Source organism: Spermophilus citellus (genome assembly GCF_964194105.1).
Source record: "Spermophilus citellus genome assembly, chromosome: 17".
Classification (NCBI taxonomy): Eukaryota; Metazoa; Chordata; class Mammalia; order Rodentia; family Sciuridae; genus Spermophilus; species Spermophilus citellus.
The window spans coordinates 23,655,902-23,674,367 of NC_138199.1; the positions used below are offsets into that span (position 1 = coordinate 23,655,902).

Below are 18,466 nucleotides of genomic sequence, written 5' to 3' on the forward strand. Positions count from 1 at the left end.
TGGAAGCTAATAAACTTTATTTACTTTGGTACTGGGGATTGGACCTAGGGGTGCTCTACCACTGAGCTACATCCCCATATCTTTTTATTTTTTATTTTGAGACAGGGTCTTACTAAGTGGGCAGGCTGGTTTATGATCCTCCTGCCTTGACCTCCCAAGTCACTGGGATTATCAGCATGTATCACTGTGCCTGTCCTGTCCTTTGTCTTAATATAACTTTTGGGGTAATTTTTGTATAGGGAAATCTATGATTCATTTGAACAACTTTTTTTTTGGTAATGCTTTGACAGTTTCATATACCTATTCTATCTATCTTGGCTGGGTGTGAAGGCTCATGTTTGTAATGCCAGTGATCTGGGAAGGCTAATGCAGGATTACAAATTCTTGAGCCTCTGGTATTACAGGTGTATGCGACTGCACCTGGCTCAATATAATTTTTAATCAAGTTATTTATTTTTGCCAGGCGTGTTGGTACATGCCTGTAATTCCAGTAACTTGGGAGGCTGAGGCAGGAGGATTGAAAATTCAAGGCTAGCCCCAGCAATTTAGTGAAGCCCTTAGTAATTTAGACCTATCTTAAAAAATCTAAAAGGGCCAGGGATGTGGCTCAGTGATAATCCCAGTACCCTCCCCCCCCAAAAAAAAATATTTCTTTGTGAGCTGTTTTTCAAGTTAGGTCTTTTACATTTTATATTGCTATTTTTCTTTTCTGCAACAGTTATAATTTTAGACAAAATTTATTGCGCATTGCAAACAACTCAGGAAACAAAAGCATTATAAGACTTTTTTTTTGGTACTAGGTATTGAACCCAGGGGCAGTTTACCAATGAGCTACATCTCCAGTACTTTTTTTTTTTTTTTGTATTTTGAGACATGGTCTCACTAAGTTGATTTGTCATTCCCCTGCTTAGTCTCCTGAGTCACTGGGATTTCAGTTGTGTGCCACAGTGCCCAGCCATTATAACACTTGTACAGCCTGTTGTTTTCCACTTAAATAAAGTGATGATTGACATATTATTAAATACCATTATTTTAAACAGTACTCAACAACTAATAATATTCTAATGAATGGAATTCATTATGTTTAATCTTCTGATAAATATTTAAAATTAATTAAAAGGGGTTTTTTCTCATTCCAAATGATGCTATCATAAACATCTGAATATCTCTCTCTTAATTATTTGTCCAAATACTTCAATCTAATCTGTTGTTTCAAATGTTATATATATTTAAAAATTGATACTTTTGATACAGTATTTAAATTTTGACCTTTTTTTGGCATCCGGCATTGGAACCCAGGAGTCCAACAACTCCAGCCCTTTTTATTTTGAGACAGTGTCTTGCTAAATTGCTTAGGGCCTTGCTAAATTGCTGAGGCTGACTTTGAACTTGTGATTTTATTCTCCCAAGACTCTGGGATTACAAGCATGCACCACAGTGCCCAGCAGATGTATTCCTTTGTATGAGTTAGGAATACCTTTAACTGAAAGCAATTGGAATGTCAACTCCCAGTGGCTTAAAAAAGTAAAAGGCTCAGATTTTTTTATGTATAACACATTCATAAATAGGGCATTTTAAGGCTGGTTTGACTATTCAAATATGTCAGAGATTCAAATTTTTTGTTTTCTATTTTACCGTTAATGTTTTTTGTGGATCTTTCTTTCTAAAGATATCACTACTAGGTATTGGCATGTTCACACACTGCAAAAACTATGACAACCTTATAGGACAAAATATTAATAAAATATTAATCACATTTCATGTAGATTTAATAGAATTTGTGTTCTTTTTCAAGTTTCATCTTGAAATTTGTGAATACAATTTTTTATACCTTTATTTTATTTATTTTTATGTGGTGCTAAGGATCGAACCCAGGGCCTCGAATATGCTAGGCAAGTGTATTACTGCTAAGCCACAATCCAAGCCCCTGTATACAATTTTTGTATTTTTTATTTTTAGAGATGGCATAGTTCCCCTTATCCATGGGGCCCCAGGTGGTTGCTTGAAACTCTGGATAGTATCAAACCTTATATACTATGTTTTTTTCCTCTATGTACATACTCATGATAAAATGTAATCTATAAATTAGTATGAAATTGATACTAATTATGAAATAGAATGATTATAAGAGTATAATAATTTAATTAAGTTACATGGATGTGTTCTTTCTCTCTCAAAATATCTTATTGTAATTTAATCTTTTTGCCTAAAGGAAGCACTTAATGGCTTCAGTTTGGCAAATACAAATTGCCAGCGTCACTACTCTTATGTTTTAAAACCATTATTAAGTAAAATAAGGATTACTTAAACACAAGTACTGTGATACTGTGACAGTGGACCTGATAGCCTAGATGGCTACTGGGTAACTAAAGGGTGGCTGGTGTATATACCATAGATATGTTGGACAAAATTGATTTGTATCCTGGGCAGGTGGGAGTGGATGACATGAAATTTCATCATGCTATTCAGAACAGTGTACAATTTAATACTTCTTAAATGGAAGAATTCTATATTTCCTGCAGCTGACTCCTGGTAACTGAAACCATGGAAAGTGAAACCATAAAGGAGGACCACTGTATTGGCTTTTCCTAATGTTTTAGAAATTTAACTGATACTGTAGTCAGTATTCTTACAATTAAAGCTTTATACATCATCTATGATTATTTCTTTATGTTAAGTTCCTGGCAGCGAAATTGCTTAAAAAATAAACAAAATGTTATGAGTTTTACTATTGATTATCACATCGCCGTCTGTCTTGAAATGTACCCTGGATTTTTAAGATTGTGTGTAAGGAGACAACTGTCTTTAAAAGAAGAGTTTATTACTTACAGATCCCAGGAGAAAGGGCATGCCTTGCCACATAGAGCTACCCAAGTAAGTGAGAAGCAGAAAGATCACAGGACAGCACGGGCCAGACCTTTATAGTGGTTTCTATGGGAAGGAATGGACAGGGCAGGTAAAGTACACAAGTCTGAGCAAGTTTAAGATTGGATAGTTTGAATATTGTTGGGGTATTTCTAACTGTAGGGGTAGTCTTTAGTTGTTACCTGGCCCTTGGAGTGATTAGGGCTTGAGCAATTGTGGCTTGATGTGTCTTAGACAAAAGAGGTGGTTGGTTTGCAAATGAAAGGTATACTCTTGTCGGGTGGGAGGGAGGAATTGTTTGCTCTCAATATTTGATGATTCTTGGAGGGGCAGTTTCCCTGTTAAGCATTATTTCTACAACATCAAAGAGTTATATTGAAAATAAGAAATATGATTAATATTTTATTAATATTTTGTCCTATAAGGTTGTCAGAGGTTTTGCTCTCATCAGCAGTGTGTGAGCATGCCAATACCTGGTAGTGGTATCTTTAGAAAGAGATCCACAAAAACATTATCTATTTTTGTTTTGTTTTCATTTCATGGTGCTGGGGATCAAACCCAGGGCCTTGCACGTGCTAGGCAACACTCTATCACCAAGCCCCCAAAATAGGATTTTTTTTTTTTTTTTGGTACTAGGAATTGAATCAGGAGCACTTTACCACTGAGCTTTTTATTTTGAGACATGTTCTTGATAAGTTGCTGAGGCTAGCCTTAAACTTTTGATCCACCTGTTGCAGCCTCCTGAGTCACCGGGATTACATGCATGTGCCACCATCTCTGGCAAGTTAGCTAATTTTGATGAGCAAAAAAATATTGTTTAAATTTATTTCTTTGGTTTCTGTTGGAATTTGGAGTTATTTTGCAAGTTATCTTTTTACTGATATGAAGAGCTTTCTGCACAAGGACATAACTCCAACCTTTTTTTTTTATGGTGGGGGGCTGAAATTCTATTGCCATAATTTGAGTTGGTTTGTCAAAATCATCAAAGGAAAACAAGCGATGGAATTGTGGGATTAATGTGGACATTGGTACTCTTCATCACCTAATGTGACTGTGTAATTGATGCAAACATTGGTATCTATGGACCTTGTTTATTTTTTGAAGGTCCTTGAAGATTGTACAGAAGACACTTAAAGATAAAGCTTTTTCCTTTTATTCCCATAATTAGAATATTTCTTGTTTGGTGATAAGAAAGTAGAAGCCTTTTTGTTTGAGTATTATTGAGAGACCAGGTTGATTTGGAACAAGAAATCAAATTTATTTACTTATGACTCTCTTCTTAATTAACAAAAAAAGTTTTTAGAACTTTAACTCTGGTGACATGCGAGCCTGAGGCAGGAGGATAACAAGTTTGAGGCCAGCCTGGGCAACCTAGTAAGACCCTATCTCAAAATAAAAAGGGTTAGGGTTGTAGCTCAATTGACAGAGCACCCCTGGGTTCAGTTCCCAGTAGTACCAAAAACAAAACACTCCCAAACAACCCCCAAGTAAAAACCTCTCAAACCCCAACAGTATAATGCCCTTATTTTTATAGAGGAAACTGATTTATAATTAAATAATCTGTATTTCATGTAAATGAACAGTGGGAATACATTAAAAGAACACCTTTAGGAGAGATGGTATTATATTTGTAACTCCTGCTCATGTGATATATGAATCTTCTATATTAGTGTCTTATATTAAATACTTGTAGTCAAAGAGAAATCCAACTAGGTCAGTTCAACATGTCAGTGTTTGAACTCTGCCACTTATTAGCTATATAACAACAGAGAGATTATTCAGTCTCTTAGGGAATATTTTTGTGTAACTTGGGGGATGATGCCTGCATTGTTCATTGTTTTGAAGATTTATTTAGCCAGTATATAAAATTACTTTTCTGACACTCAATAAAGAGCTTTGTTTGGATTATTTAATCTTTACATCTTAAGCAGAAGTACTATTACTGCTCCTATTTTTGCATATAGAGCAAAGGAATCAGTTTATAAGTGGTAGAGGTGGGATTCAAATCTTAGTTTAATTCTAGAGCCTGTTTTCCCAACTATTATGTTATACTGTTTCCCATATAATACGAGGCATATCATTGATACTTAATTTTTTATCTCCTGTTATTTTCTGTTTCATTTTTTTGTGCAATACGGTTAAGACTGCATCAGTAGTCTATTGAACATTCACTCACATCCAGTCATCCCAAAATAATTGCCCTAAAAATACTACCTCTTCTTTGTTCTCCCGACTCTTAAATCTTAACATTAGCATTCTGTCCTTGAAACTTCTTTGACCTGTTGGTTCTTATGTTCCCCTCCTTAGACATACAGTTAATCTTCTTCATCCACATGTAGGTAAGATGGGTATTTCTTAAAATTCAAATCCATATCTATGAACTTGATATTTCTGAAAAGCTCATAAGTAATGCATTCAACTTTCCTTATAAATAAAATATGATCCTCGTGTTTTTATCACTTATTTATGATGAACTTTTATTCTGATAAGTAATCCATGGTATAGAATATGTAGCTATAGTGTAACCTTTTTTATAACACAAGTGTGGGGAAAAGAATAATTATGTCTACATTTAAAATTTTGTGTTAAAGGATAATAAATACATGGGGAAGTTGATTTTTTTTGGTTTAATCAAACATGGTTCTAAGAGATGGTTTTTGTTGCATTAGGCATTTCCCCCTAAAAATGGTAAAGATATTCAGAATATTTTAATCCAACTACAATTTTATATTAAAAGAAGTTAATAAGGGCATATGTGTGTATGTGTGTTTTGGTGGTGATACAGGGGCCTTATCCATGCTAGGCAGGTACTCCGCCAAGCTACATACCACCCTAATAATTAAAAATTTTAAATTAATAGTTCTCTGTTGTGAAGTGTGTGTGTGTGTGTGTGTGTGTGTGTGTGTGTGTATGTATGTGTATGTGTATAATGCCCCATTAAGTGGAATGGTGGAGCAGTGGTATTATATGGGTAAATTATTTTTTGGTAAAACCCTCAGGTACAGAAATGACAAAATGGAAATAAAGATTAGCCTGACTCCTTTGTCTTATTTAAAAACATTTTTATGCTGGGCACAGTGGTACATGCCTGTAATCCCAGCTGCTTGCATGTTCGAAGCAGGACGATCACAAATTTGAGGCCAGCCTTAGCAGTTTATCAAGGCACATGAACTTAAGAGTAATCCTGACTCAAAAAATAAAAGGGACTAGGGATGTAGCTCAATGGTTAAGTGCCCCTGGTTCAATTTCAGGTTACTCGCCCCTGCCTGCCAAAAAAACCCAAGCAACAACCAAACAAAAAACAGCTTTATGTGGAACTTTTTAAAGTTGAAAATATTCACTTAAAAAGAAAAGATTAGTATGTAGATTTACCACCTTCCACATGTCATGATCGTTAATGTTAATGAACAACAGCACCTCCATATATGTATTTTATATATATACCATATATGTGCACACATACACACACACACACACACGTATATATACTGGGGATGGAACCTAGGACACTTTGTCACTGAGCTACATCTCTAGTTTACTTTTATTTTGAGAAGCCATCTTGCCCAGACTGGCCTTGAGTTTATAACCCTTCTGCCTCAGCCTCATAGGCTGCTGGGGTTACTGGCATGTGCCATCACACCTGGCTTCTATAGTATATTTCAGCTGTATAATTGATTCTAAAAGAATCCTGTTTTAGCCCTTTTCATGGTTACATTGTCACTGGGTGTTCCATTTGGCAATACATATGATGATAATAAAGGAATAAACCCTGCAATACGGTTAATACTGCATCAGTAGTCTATTGAATATTCACTCACATCCAGTCATCCCAAAATAATTGCCCTAAATATACTATCTCTTCTTTGCTCTCCTGCCCCTCATTATTATCCCAGACCTTCCTGTTTTCCCTTTCCTGAGCCTACTGATTTTTTTCTCTATTTGTATTTCCATTCTTATCTTTTCTATTATACTGCAAAAAATATTAATTTTTCACAGTTATTTCCCTTTTGTATTTTTGCTTTTTCTCAAAGTATTTTTTTTTACTTGTGTGTCTTAATTTGTTATCTTGCTTGAATACGAACATTTGAAAATGTGTGGATTATTACACATAAGTAGCTTATGAGCATTTTATTTTTTTATTTTTATTTTTGAGAGAGTGATAGAGAGAGAATTTTTTTTTAAAGAGAGAGTGAGAGAGGAGAGAGAGAGAGAATTTTTTTTTTTAATATTTATTTTTTAGTTCTCTGCGGACACAACATCTTTGTTGGTATGTGGTGCTGAGGATCGAACCCGGGCCGCACGCATGCCAGTCGAACGCGCTACGGCTTGAGCCACATCCCCAGCCCAAGAGAGAGAATTTTTTTAATATTTATTTTTTAGTTATCTGCAGACACAACATCGTTGTTTGTATATGGTGCTGAGGATCGAACCCGGGCCGCAGGCACGCCAGACAAGCGCGCTACCGCTTGAGCCACATCCCCAGCCCCATGCTTATGAGCATTTTAGAAAGTAAAGTGATATAGTTGTTACTAGAATGAATCCCCAGAAAAAGTTGGACCAAATGAACATCTTCATTTCTTCTTAGCAGAATTAAGAACCTGAAATTGTTAATAACAACTATTATTTGATTGTATTTATGTGAAATTTTTTAAAAAATAAGCTGTGTTTAATGTTCATAATCTGTGATACTGTGCATAATACTGTGCATTTTAATAATGAAACCTAATTGGGGCTGGGGATGTGGCTCAAGCGGTAGCGCGCTCGCCTGGCATGCGTGCGCACGCCCGGATTCGATCCTCAGCACCACATACCAACAAAGATGTTGTGTCCGCTGAGAACTAAAAAATAAATATTAAAAATTCTCTCTCTCTCTCTCTCTCTCTCTCTCTCTCTCTCTCTCTCTCTCTCTCTCCTCTCTCACTCTCTCTTAAAAAAAAAAAAAAAAAACCTAATGCAAAAAGTTTAACCTTTCCAACATTTGGCCAACTTTCTCTTAAACATTTTGGTTAGCTTACTTTTAAATTTATTATTACTTTTGGTACTGAGGATTGAACCCATGGGCCCTCTACACAGAGCTATATTGTCAGGTCTTTTTATGTTTCATTTTGAGATAGGGTCTCACAAAGTTGCTTAGGATCTTGCTGAGACTGTCTTGAAATTTATAATCATCTTGACTTAGTTTTCTGAGTCACTGGGATTATAGGCCTGCACACCACTCCTGGCACTTTTTAATTTTTATAAAGTCATGGGTAAGAGGAAGAAATATATTTTGATACTAAAGATGATTGGATAGAACAATCTTTCTAATATATTAGTATTAACCTCTACTAAGATCTCATGATAATGTGCCAAAATCCAAGCTTAAAACTTTGCAAATAACAACAACCCTCCAACATTACTAAAACTATACTAGGTTTAGGTTGGAGAGAGTGTTGGCTTAATAGCAGTTTAAGTGGAAAGGATTTTGAGAACAGTGTAAGATTATGTCAGTCTTGTGGGCTAACATTAACAATGTGGAGTTGTGGTCCAAAACAAACAAAAAACCCCACTAGGATAAGCTTACTGAATATTATTAAGAGTTTAGTTCCTGTTGGTCATGTGGGTTTGCCCTGCCAAAATAAATTTTCAGACATTTTAGTTTCTATTGATCATACCTGTGATCCCAGGGACTCAGAAAGCTGAGGCAGGAGGATCACAAGTTCAGAGACTAGCTTCAGCAATTTAGTGAGCCCCTAAGCAACTTAGTGGGACCCTGTATCAAAAAAATGAAAAGAAAGCCAGGCATGGTGGTGCATGCCTGCAATCTCAGCTACTCAGGAGGCTGAGGCAAGAAGACTAAGTTTGAGGACAGCCTCAGCAACTTTGCAGGGCCCTAAGCAATTTAGGAAGACCCTGCCTTAAAAAATAATAATAAAGGACTGGTTAATGGGGTAAAGTAACTAAAGTAGTGGTAAAGTAACTCTGGTTTCAATTCCCAGTACAAAAAAAAAAAAAAGGTTTATTTTTGTAAATGGGCAGGACAAAACGATGCATTTTCTACAAGTTGTCAAAGTCAGGTGTCTTTGGGATTATATGAATTGAATTGAAATGAAATTATGTAAGGTGGAACAATTTTTTTCTTGCACTAAAGAACTGATTATCTTTGGTACTATGGAAAAACTGAATAAGATATTTGATTACCTAATACCATCTGTTTTTTAAAATATTGTAAAATGTTTGGTATGTTAATGCAATTACCTTTACGTGGACTACTATTTGTCTGTCATGAGTATTTGTTAGAGAACAGTGTAAGATTATCCCTACCATCCCTACCATCCCTACCATCCCTACCATCCGCATTGTACTTTTTCCTTCCCACCCTTCCTCTGTGAGGTATGCTATGTATAATTCAGTGGATTTATAGTAAATAATAATCACTTTTATTGTTAGAAAAGGCTGGAGTGATAAGTTTTAGAGCACACATGAGAGCTTGCTAGGTGGAAATGTTTGAAAATTTATTTTGGCAGGGCAAATTGGCTCATGCCTGTAATCACAGCTAACTAGGGAGGCTGAGGCAGGAGGATTGCAAATTCAAGGGCAACCTGGGCAATATAGTGAGACCTTGTCTAAAAAAAAAAAGGCACTGGGGATCTAACTCAGTGGTAGAACGCTCTGGGGTTCAATTCTCAGTATCACTCCCTGGCACTTTCCATCTCCCTCCTTGCTTCCTGCCCACAGTATTGATCTCCCTTTGATTTTCATTAGACCCCCACCCCCATTTTTCTTTATTTTCTTTCCTCTCTAGGTTCTACATAATAAGAGAAAACATACAACCCTTGATCTTGTGAGTTTGGCTTATTTCTATTAAATAATGGTCTCTAGTTCCATCTATTTTCCTGCAAATGACATAATTTCATTTTTCTTTATGGCTGAATAAAACTCCATTGTGTATATATACCATATTTTCTTTTTTTTAAATCCATTCAACTGTTGAAGGATACCTAGGCTGGTTCGATAGTTTGGCTGTTGTGAATTGTGCTGTTATAAACATGGGCGTGCATATATCACTGTAGTATGACGACTTTAATTCTTTAGAATAAATACCAAGAGGTGGTATAACTGGGTCATATAGTGATTTCAGGCCTGGTCTTTTGAGGAATGTCCATACTGATTTCCATAGTAGTCATCCTAATTTACAATCCCACTATAAAAGTATTTCTTTATAGTATAAAAAAAAGTATAAAAGTGTTTCTTTTTCTCCATATCATCTCCAGCATTTATTATTATTTGTATTTTTGATGACTACCATTCTGACTGGTGTGAGATGAAATCTCAGTGTAGTTTTTTTAATATAATTTTTTAATATCTTTATTTTATTTACTTATTTTTATGTGGTGCTGAGGGTTGAACCCAGGGTCTCGCACGTGCTAGGCAAGTGCTTTACCACTGAGCCAAACCCTAGCCCCTCAGTGTAGTTTTGATTTGTATTTCCCTAATTGCTAAATATGTTAAACATTTTTTTTATATATATTTGTTGCTTATTTGTATTTCTTTTTTTGAGAAGTGTCTGTTTAATTCATTTGCCCATTTATTTATTAAGTACAGTGTTTTCCTTGTTAGAAAATGTAGTAATAGGATGTAGTGAGGGGCTTAAAAATAATTTCAAGTTGTTGCAAAATTAGGAAAAATAAAGTATCTAAAAATTGTTATTTGTTTTGACCCCAAACTGGGTCCTTTTTCTTTCTTAGAATCTTGTAATGAATAAATGAGACAAAGCCTGGATTGAGCAGTAAAGAAAGGGTATTCTTGGCCAGAAAGAATGGAAGCTGGAAGAAAGGCCCCCATATCAGCTTCTTGACCCTTGGATGTCAGGAGGCTATGGATATAGGGTAAAAGAATGAGGAGAGAAAGGTTAATAGAGGGGAGGAACATTGATGTCTTTCTGAGAATAGATTGGGATGTTCAGGGATTCAGATGCTCTTTTTGTTCCTTTTGTGGCTAAAATAATTTTTTGTTGGTGCCTTTTAATTATAACAGTGGGATTCATTACATTATTATTACATGAGCACACCATAATTTGCTTTTATGGTTCTTTTTTTGTAGCCATGGCAGTTGTCACTGTGTGGGAGAGGTGTGTGTCTGTATGTGTGAGAGAGAAAAAGAGAGATAGCATGCAGATAGAATTAAGTGAAATTAGAGGTTGTCTGGTGGTCATTTTGGCAGCCATCTTAGATATTTATTTATTTATTTATTTGTACTGGGGGTTTTTAGTACTGGGTACAGAGATGTACTGAGCTAAATCTCCAGCCTTATTTATTTATTACCACCCAGGGATTGGACCCAAAGTTGCTTTACCATTGAGACATATCCCAGTCCTTTTTACTATTTTATATAGAGAGAGTCTTGCTGAGTTACCTACGGCCTTACTACATTGCTGAGGCTGGCTTGAACTTGCAATCCTCCTATCTCAGCTTCCCAAGCCACTGGGATTACTGGAGTGAGCTACCATGCCAGTCCCCTTTTTATTTTGAGATAGTTCTCATCAAATTGCTGAGGCTGTCCTTGAATTTGAGATCCTCCTGCCTCAGCCTCCTGAGTCCCAGGGATTATAGAATCACTGGGATTACAAGTGTACACTCCCTTGCCTGGCTAGATTGAACTGGTTCTGACTAGCCTGTCTGAAAAGGAATTTGTGGCTTCAGGCATTCTGTTGCAAATATAAACAAGATTAGAGTGGGATAGAGATTCAACTAGGTCATGTAGGCAGTATATTGGGTAACCAAAGTATTGGCTTTTTCCTTTATGATATTCTTCTTTTTTCTTTTTCCTTTCTTTCTGTATTACTGTTGCTCAATTTACATATTTTCAGTAAATGGTATAGTAATTTTTCCCTTTGGATGTCAAACATTAGGTTTTCCCTTTTTCTTATTACTTAAATGAAGGTAACAGTATATGGAATGTGTGGGATGACTCAGAAAGGCTGATGACTAAAACTCTGAACTGGTAAATTTAAGGTTTAGTACTATTGAAGGCTGTCATTGACACTAATTAGTTTGGTTCATGATGCTGTGAAATACATGGTATAAAAGAAAAGTGTGAGCTGGAAGTCTAAGCGTGGAACTGAGTCAAAATCATGAGATTGGAAGTGACTTCTGGTCTTCTGTGGCTACATACAAAGGTACCTAATCACTCTGCTTTTCTTTTTTTTATTTATTCATTCTCCCCCCCCCCCCCCCCCCCCCGCAATCCCCCAGGACTAGGGATGTGACTTGGTAATACAGTGCCTTGCATGTACAAGGCCCTCAAATGGATCGTGATTCCTGGAATTGAAAACTGTCCTGAATCTTACAGAGAGCCAGTAAGATGTGTGGGTAAAAGCCAGAATGGGATTGGGAGCAGTGGAGAAACACATTTAATTTTTGGCTGCAGTTTTTTTTTTCACCCTTTGGGTGGTACTGGGGCTCAACTGAGAAAGTTTCTACTTTGAGTTATACTTTCAGTTCTTGTTTCTTTCTTTTTCTTCTATTCTTTCTTAATTTGGTTTGTTTTGCTTAATATGATATTCTCAAATTCCATTATTGTTTATTTCTTTCTTTCATTTTTTAAAAAATTTTGTATTGAGACAGGATCTTGCTAAGTTAAGCAGGCCTTGAAGTTTTGATTCTCCTGCCTCAGTCTCCTGAGCAGCTTTATTACAGTAGTGTGCTGCAATTTTATTTTATTTTTTTGGGTACTGGATACTGACTCTAGGGGCACTTTACCACTGAGCCATATTCCCAGTCCTTTTTTTTTTTTGTTTTTTGAGACAGAGTCTCACTAAATTCTTAGGGCCTCGATAAATTGCTGAGGCTGGCCTCCAGCTTGCAGTCCTCCAGTCTCTACCTTCCAAGGCACAGGGGTTATAGGCTTCTGCTAATTTTGTGTTGTGGTTTCATTAGCCTTGTTTGACCTAAATGTAATAATGTTGAATGGCAGGCATTTTGTGCATGCATGTCTGTGATTTGGTGGAAGGTAGGGATTGGGACGGGGATGTAGTTGTTAGGGAAAGAAAGAGGAGAGGCTCTTGTTTTTCTTCAATTTACTTATTTATTTATTTGGTAATAGGAATTGAACCCAGGGGTACTTAACCACTGAGCAACATCCCTAGCCCTTTTTATTTTAAGACAAGTTCTTACTAAGTTGCTGAGCCTGGCTTTGAACTTTTGATCCTCCTTCCTTAGCCTTCCGAGTCACTGGGATTATAGGCGTTCACCACCGCACCCAACTGTTTATTTTAAATTGATAGAAAAATATTGTGTGTTTTTATCATGTCCAACCTGGTGTTTTGATGTATACATACAGTGTGGAATTGTTATCTCTTTTATTCACTCCTCAGAGCCTCTCCCTTGCTCTTCTTTTCTCCTTTCTTTTTATGGTACAGAGGATTGAACCCAGGGTGCTTAGCTACTGAGCCACATACATAGCCACTTTAAAACATTTTTTATTTGAGACAGGGTCTTACTAAGTTGCTTAGGGCTTAGCTAAATTGCTGAGGGTATCTTTGGACTTGTGATTCTTCTGCTTTATTCTCTTGAGTTACTGGGATTACCAGCATGTGCTACCAGGCCAGGCTTCCTTTCCTGTTTTTGCAGTAATTAAGAGCTACCAGTAATAATAAAATATTAAGGCTCATTCCTGTAGTCCCAGTGATGGTGAGGTTGAGGCAGGAGGATTGCAAGTTTGGGGCCAGCCTCAGAAATTCAGTGAAACCATGCTTGTCTCAAAATATAAAAAGGACTGGGGATATAGCACACTGGTAGAGCATCCTCAGTTCAATCCCTAACAGGAACAAATAAAGTGTTTGATGGATTAGTTATTTATTTAACTGTTGTAATTTAACGATAAAAATACCAGCAGAGATAAAGATCCCAGAGAACAAATTTCCTTCATGATTTTACATGGTAAAAATAACATAATCTGGCCAGGTGCCAGTGGCACACACCTGTAATCCCAGCTGCTCAGGAGGCTGAGGTAGGAGGATCTTGAATTCAAAGCCAGCTTCAGCAGTGGTGAAGTGCTAGCAACTCAGTGAGAGAGACCTTGTCTCTAAATAAAATACAAAATAGGGCTGGGGATGTGGCTCAGTGGTTGAGTGCCCCTGAGTTCAATGTCCAGTACCCCCCCGAAAAATTTTTAAAAAATTTAAAAAATCACATATTTTCTCCTTCTGATGTATTCCCCATTTCTCTCTCTCAACAAGTTTTTAAGCCTTCATATGATGTCATTGCTTTAACCTGAAGACTCTAGATATTTGTCCCTTACAATGACTCCTTAACTATAATGATATATAACTCAAAGCAGTGGTCATTTCCTCATTTTGCCATGGGTTATATTAATAATGATAAATTTAGTGAGGCTAGTCTGTTATGGAAATGAATAAATACCGATTTTAGTTTTTATGTATTATCAGAGAAGTGTATACCCTCATTGTAGAGAACTTTGCAAAGTATAGAGAAGCAAATTATGAGTCTTAATTCTATTATGTTTAGATATATCATTCATATTTTTTCTAGTCTTTTTTCTATGCATTATAAAATTAGCTCTGAATTAAATTGAACAGTGGGCTGGGGAGTAGGTATGCCTTCAAAAATAATCTCAGATCTTGGTAAAAATTATAGGCAAGGGCTGGGACTGTAGCTCAGTGGCAGAGTGCTTGCCTAGCATATGTGAGGCACTGGGTTCGATCCTCAGCACCACATTAAAAAAAAAAAGACAAAGGCATTCTGCTCATCTATAATTACATTTTTTTAAAAATTCAGACAAATCATTATCCTAGGGTAGTTTATAGTAGGGAACTTAGACCTCTTATCCAAATAATTAGTGGCTAATTAGTACTGATGGATATCTCCTGAAGGGATTATGGTCTTAAGGTTGGGCTTCAGTTGGAGCAAAGGAGGAGGTCAAGAGTATGTTCTTCAGCCAAAGCGGTCCCTGGACTTGGCCAGAGCAGGCAGTCATTTAATGAGTTTTGGCCAAATTTAAAGTCCCTATGACAAAAATGTGTCCCAGACCCTGCCACACCATGATCAATGTTAATTTGAAAACCATGTAATCTTTAGTGTTTTTGAGATTTCATACAGAATGAACAGTTCTTTATTCTTCCTATATGATTATGATTTCAGAATACTGTTAATGAATTTCTTTGAAACTGGAAAAATAGTTCTGACTGGTATGGCTGCTCCAATCAGGGAACCCATTAGATTTTGTTTGTAACACTTGAGAGAAACAGGAACTAGCAGTATTGGCAGTGGGCTTCATTGTAGGATAATTGTAGGATAATTACCTTAAATAATCCAATACTTAATATTAAAAGTGGATTTGTTACCAGATAAGGTCTGAGGAGATCCCCAGAAGAGAAAAAGGGACCTCAGCTCAGTTCTGGCAGGTTCTTGATTTATATCACAGAGTGGGATTTGAGGGTACACATATTATTTGGAAAGCATGCCTTATGTGGTGGTATATGCCTGTAATCCTACTGACTCTGGAGGTTGAGGCAGAAGAATCTCCAGTTTGAGGTCAATCTCAGCAACTTGGTGAGACCCTGTCTCAATAAAAAGGGGTAGGGGTATATAACTCAGTGGTAGAGTGTCCATGGGTTCAATCCCCAGAATCAAAAGGAAAAAAGGAAAGCAAGGAGATTTATTCTGGAAAGCAAGCCAAGGTGTGCCAGCATTCCAAAGTAAGCCGTCTTTTGGGGTCTCAGGCTTCCTTTATTTTTTTGGTACTGAGGATTAAACCTAAGCACACTTTACCACTGAGTTACATCTCCAGGCCTTATATTTTTTATTTTGAGATAGCATCTGATTAAATCTTAGGTTGGCCTTGAAATTGAGATCTTCCTGTTTCAATCTCTCTAGTCACTGGAATCACAGGTGTGTGCCTTTCAGCCTGGCCAGGTTTCTTTCAAAGGAAACCTTGAAAATGGGGAATATGAAATGTGTAAGGGAGTGGTGTCAGCCTAATGATTGTGGAGCACAGAGCAGGTCGTGGTGGTCTGATTCTTAGAATCTTCAGACTGTACCCATATCATGGGTCTCTAACAATCTCTCTAAGCTTCTTTTAACTTGTCTAAAAATATATTCTGTAAGCAATAAGGTATATAAGCACTAATTAACTGGACTTACAGTAGTTTAAGATTTATTGGACCTGTTAAGAATTCAGGCCTGCAAGAAAACAGATGAAGGGAAGGACATTTATGGAGTTTTTAGATTTAAAGCTATAGGCCTTCTTTCTTTCTTTGTTTCTGTCCTTTCTACCTGTTCGTGTTTCTTCTATCCTACCTCAAGTTGACATTCTGCCAATTGTACAAAAGAACTTTGGAAGCTATTTTGGGATATGGCTTTATGTGATTCTCTGTTTCTATGCTGTTTTACTATACATGACTCATTCACAGTTTGTTTATTAAGTTTAATAGAAGTTTTAAAATGAGAATTTCTAAGAATATAGTAGATCTTGGGAATAGCTTGACTACTTGTTCCATGTATGGCATTGTTTGGTTGAAATACTAATTTATTCTTGTTACTTAATTTGTAAACAGAATTACTTGTTAACTTAGTTTTTTTTTTCCAGTTTCTCTTCAGCAACGGGTAGCAGAATTGGAAAAAATTAATGCAGAATTTTTACGTGCACAGCAGCAGCTTGAGCAAGAATTTAATCAAAAGAGAGCAAAATTTAAGGAGCTATATTTGGCTAAAGAGGGTAAGTTCACAAAGTCTCCTCCAAACCCTCAAGCTAAAACTGCCTTTAAATGTTAAGATTTTTGGTAGTACAGTGTTAATTTTGTCATTGAATAAAGCTTGATTTTATGTGTACTTATAATGTATAACAAAATAATACTATTGAAAAGGCCTGATGTGGTGGCACACTCCTGTGATCCCAGCTACTGAGGAGGCTGAGGTGAGAGGATTGTAGGTTCAATGCCAACCTCAGCAAGTTAGTGAGGCCCTAAGCAGCTCAGCGAGACCCTGTCTCAAATTAGAAAATAAAAAAGGGCTGGGGATGTCGCTCAGTGGTAAAGTATCCCTGGGTTCACTCCCTAGTACACATCCCTTCCCCCCGGAAAAAAAAAAAAAAACAAAACTATTTAAAGGTTAGGGTTAATAATGAAATTGAAAAACAAGTGGAACATGCATTATTTTTATTTTTTTTCTTGTTTTCTGATCTTAAGTGTTGATACTTAATCCTGAGACTTGACACTTTCAGTGCTCTTGAACACTTGAGGTATATCTCCAGGACCGTTGGCATTCTAATAATAGTTTTTATCACGTTATATCAAAACTGACATTTCATGGAATTAATATGACAAATGTTTGGTAATTTTTCAGTGAATACTTAAGTATCTACTCTGAGACATTGTACTTAGGTGCTGGGTATACAGAAGATGCAAGGTTCATATAGTTCTTTAGTTGGATTGAATTTATGTGAGGAAAAGAAATGTAGACTAAATATGTGGAAAGTTTATAGGTAAATATATGAGAGAACATGATAGGGGACCAAATTCAAAAGGTTGGGATATTGACTTATAGCAATATGGATATAGTTTCCATGTCCTACAGACCCAGGGCTCTCAGAGTGTTATTGTAGACAGCATTATCAGCATCACCAGGAAAAGTTGTTAAAAATGCTCAATTTTGGCAGCGCACAGTGGTGCACACCTATAATCCTAGCAGCTTGGGAACTGAGACGGGAGGATCGCGGGTTTGAAGCCAGCCTCAGCAACAGTGAGGTGCTAAGCAACTCAGTGAGACCCTGTCTCTAAATAAAATACAAAATAGGGCTGGAGATATGGCTCAGTGATTAAGTGTCCCTGAGTTCAATCCCCAGTATCCCCCCCCAAAATATGCTCAATTTTGGGGTTCCATCTCACATTTTCTAAGAACTGGGATTAGCATTAGGTTGGTGTTTTCTACAAGCTTTCCATAGTGATTTAGATGCATGCTAAAATTTTAAAACTGCTTTAGTCTAGAACAGTGCTCTCAAACTTTAACTTGGATAAAACTCACCTAGAGAAACGATTAACCACAATATATTTGGGTGTGGTCTAAAATTTGTATCTATTAAGCTTTACCACTGAACTATATCCCCAGGTCTTTTTAGTTTTTGAGACAGGGTCTTGCTGAGTTATTGAGGACCTCGATAAATGGTTGAAGCTGGCCTCTAACCTGGGATCCTCCTGCCTCAGCCTACTGGGTTGCTGAGATTATAAATGTGAATCACCAACCCTGCTTAAGTTGATATTTAACATTTTTAAAGTTTACCCAGGCACTGTGGTGCGTGCTTATAATCCCACTTACTTGGAAGCCTGAGGTAGGAGGATTACAATTTCAAGGCCAGCTTCGGCAATTTATTGGGATCCCATCCCAAAATAAAATAATGAAAAGAGCTGGGGATATAGCTCAGTGGTAAAGTGCCACTGAGTTCAATCCTCACTTCCAAAATAATAAATAAATAAATTATTTTATGTTTCAAAAGATATGAACAGTGCTTGTTACAGTAGTATACATACTAAAATTAGAATTATATATGGCTCCTGCACAATAATTACTTGCAAATTCATGAAGCATTACATATTTTAAAAATATAT

General features: G+C 36.6%; 1 protein-coding gene across 3 annotated transcripts in view; it reads left to right on the forward strand.

Annotated features, from left to right (window-relative positions):
- Positions 1-18,466, forward strand: part of RABEP1 (rabaptin, RAB GTPase binding effector protein 1) — a 98,333-nt gene that overhangs the window by 17,539 nt on the left and 62,328 nt on the right. For 2 of the 3 annotated variants that reach the window (XR_014019201.1, XM_081269979.1), the window contains exon 2: positions 16,453-16,581. The exons of the other annotated variant lie outside the window; for it this stretch is intronic. Coding sequence is in view for 1 of the 2 variants with exons in the window: in XM_081269979.1 (XP_081126105.1) it covers positions 16,453-16,581 (129 nt within the window). In the remaining variant the exon portion in view is untranslated. The remainder of the gene's footprint in view (positions 1-16,452; positions 16,582-18,466) is intronic. 3 annotated transcript variants of the gene reach the window in all.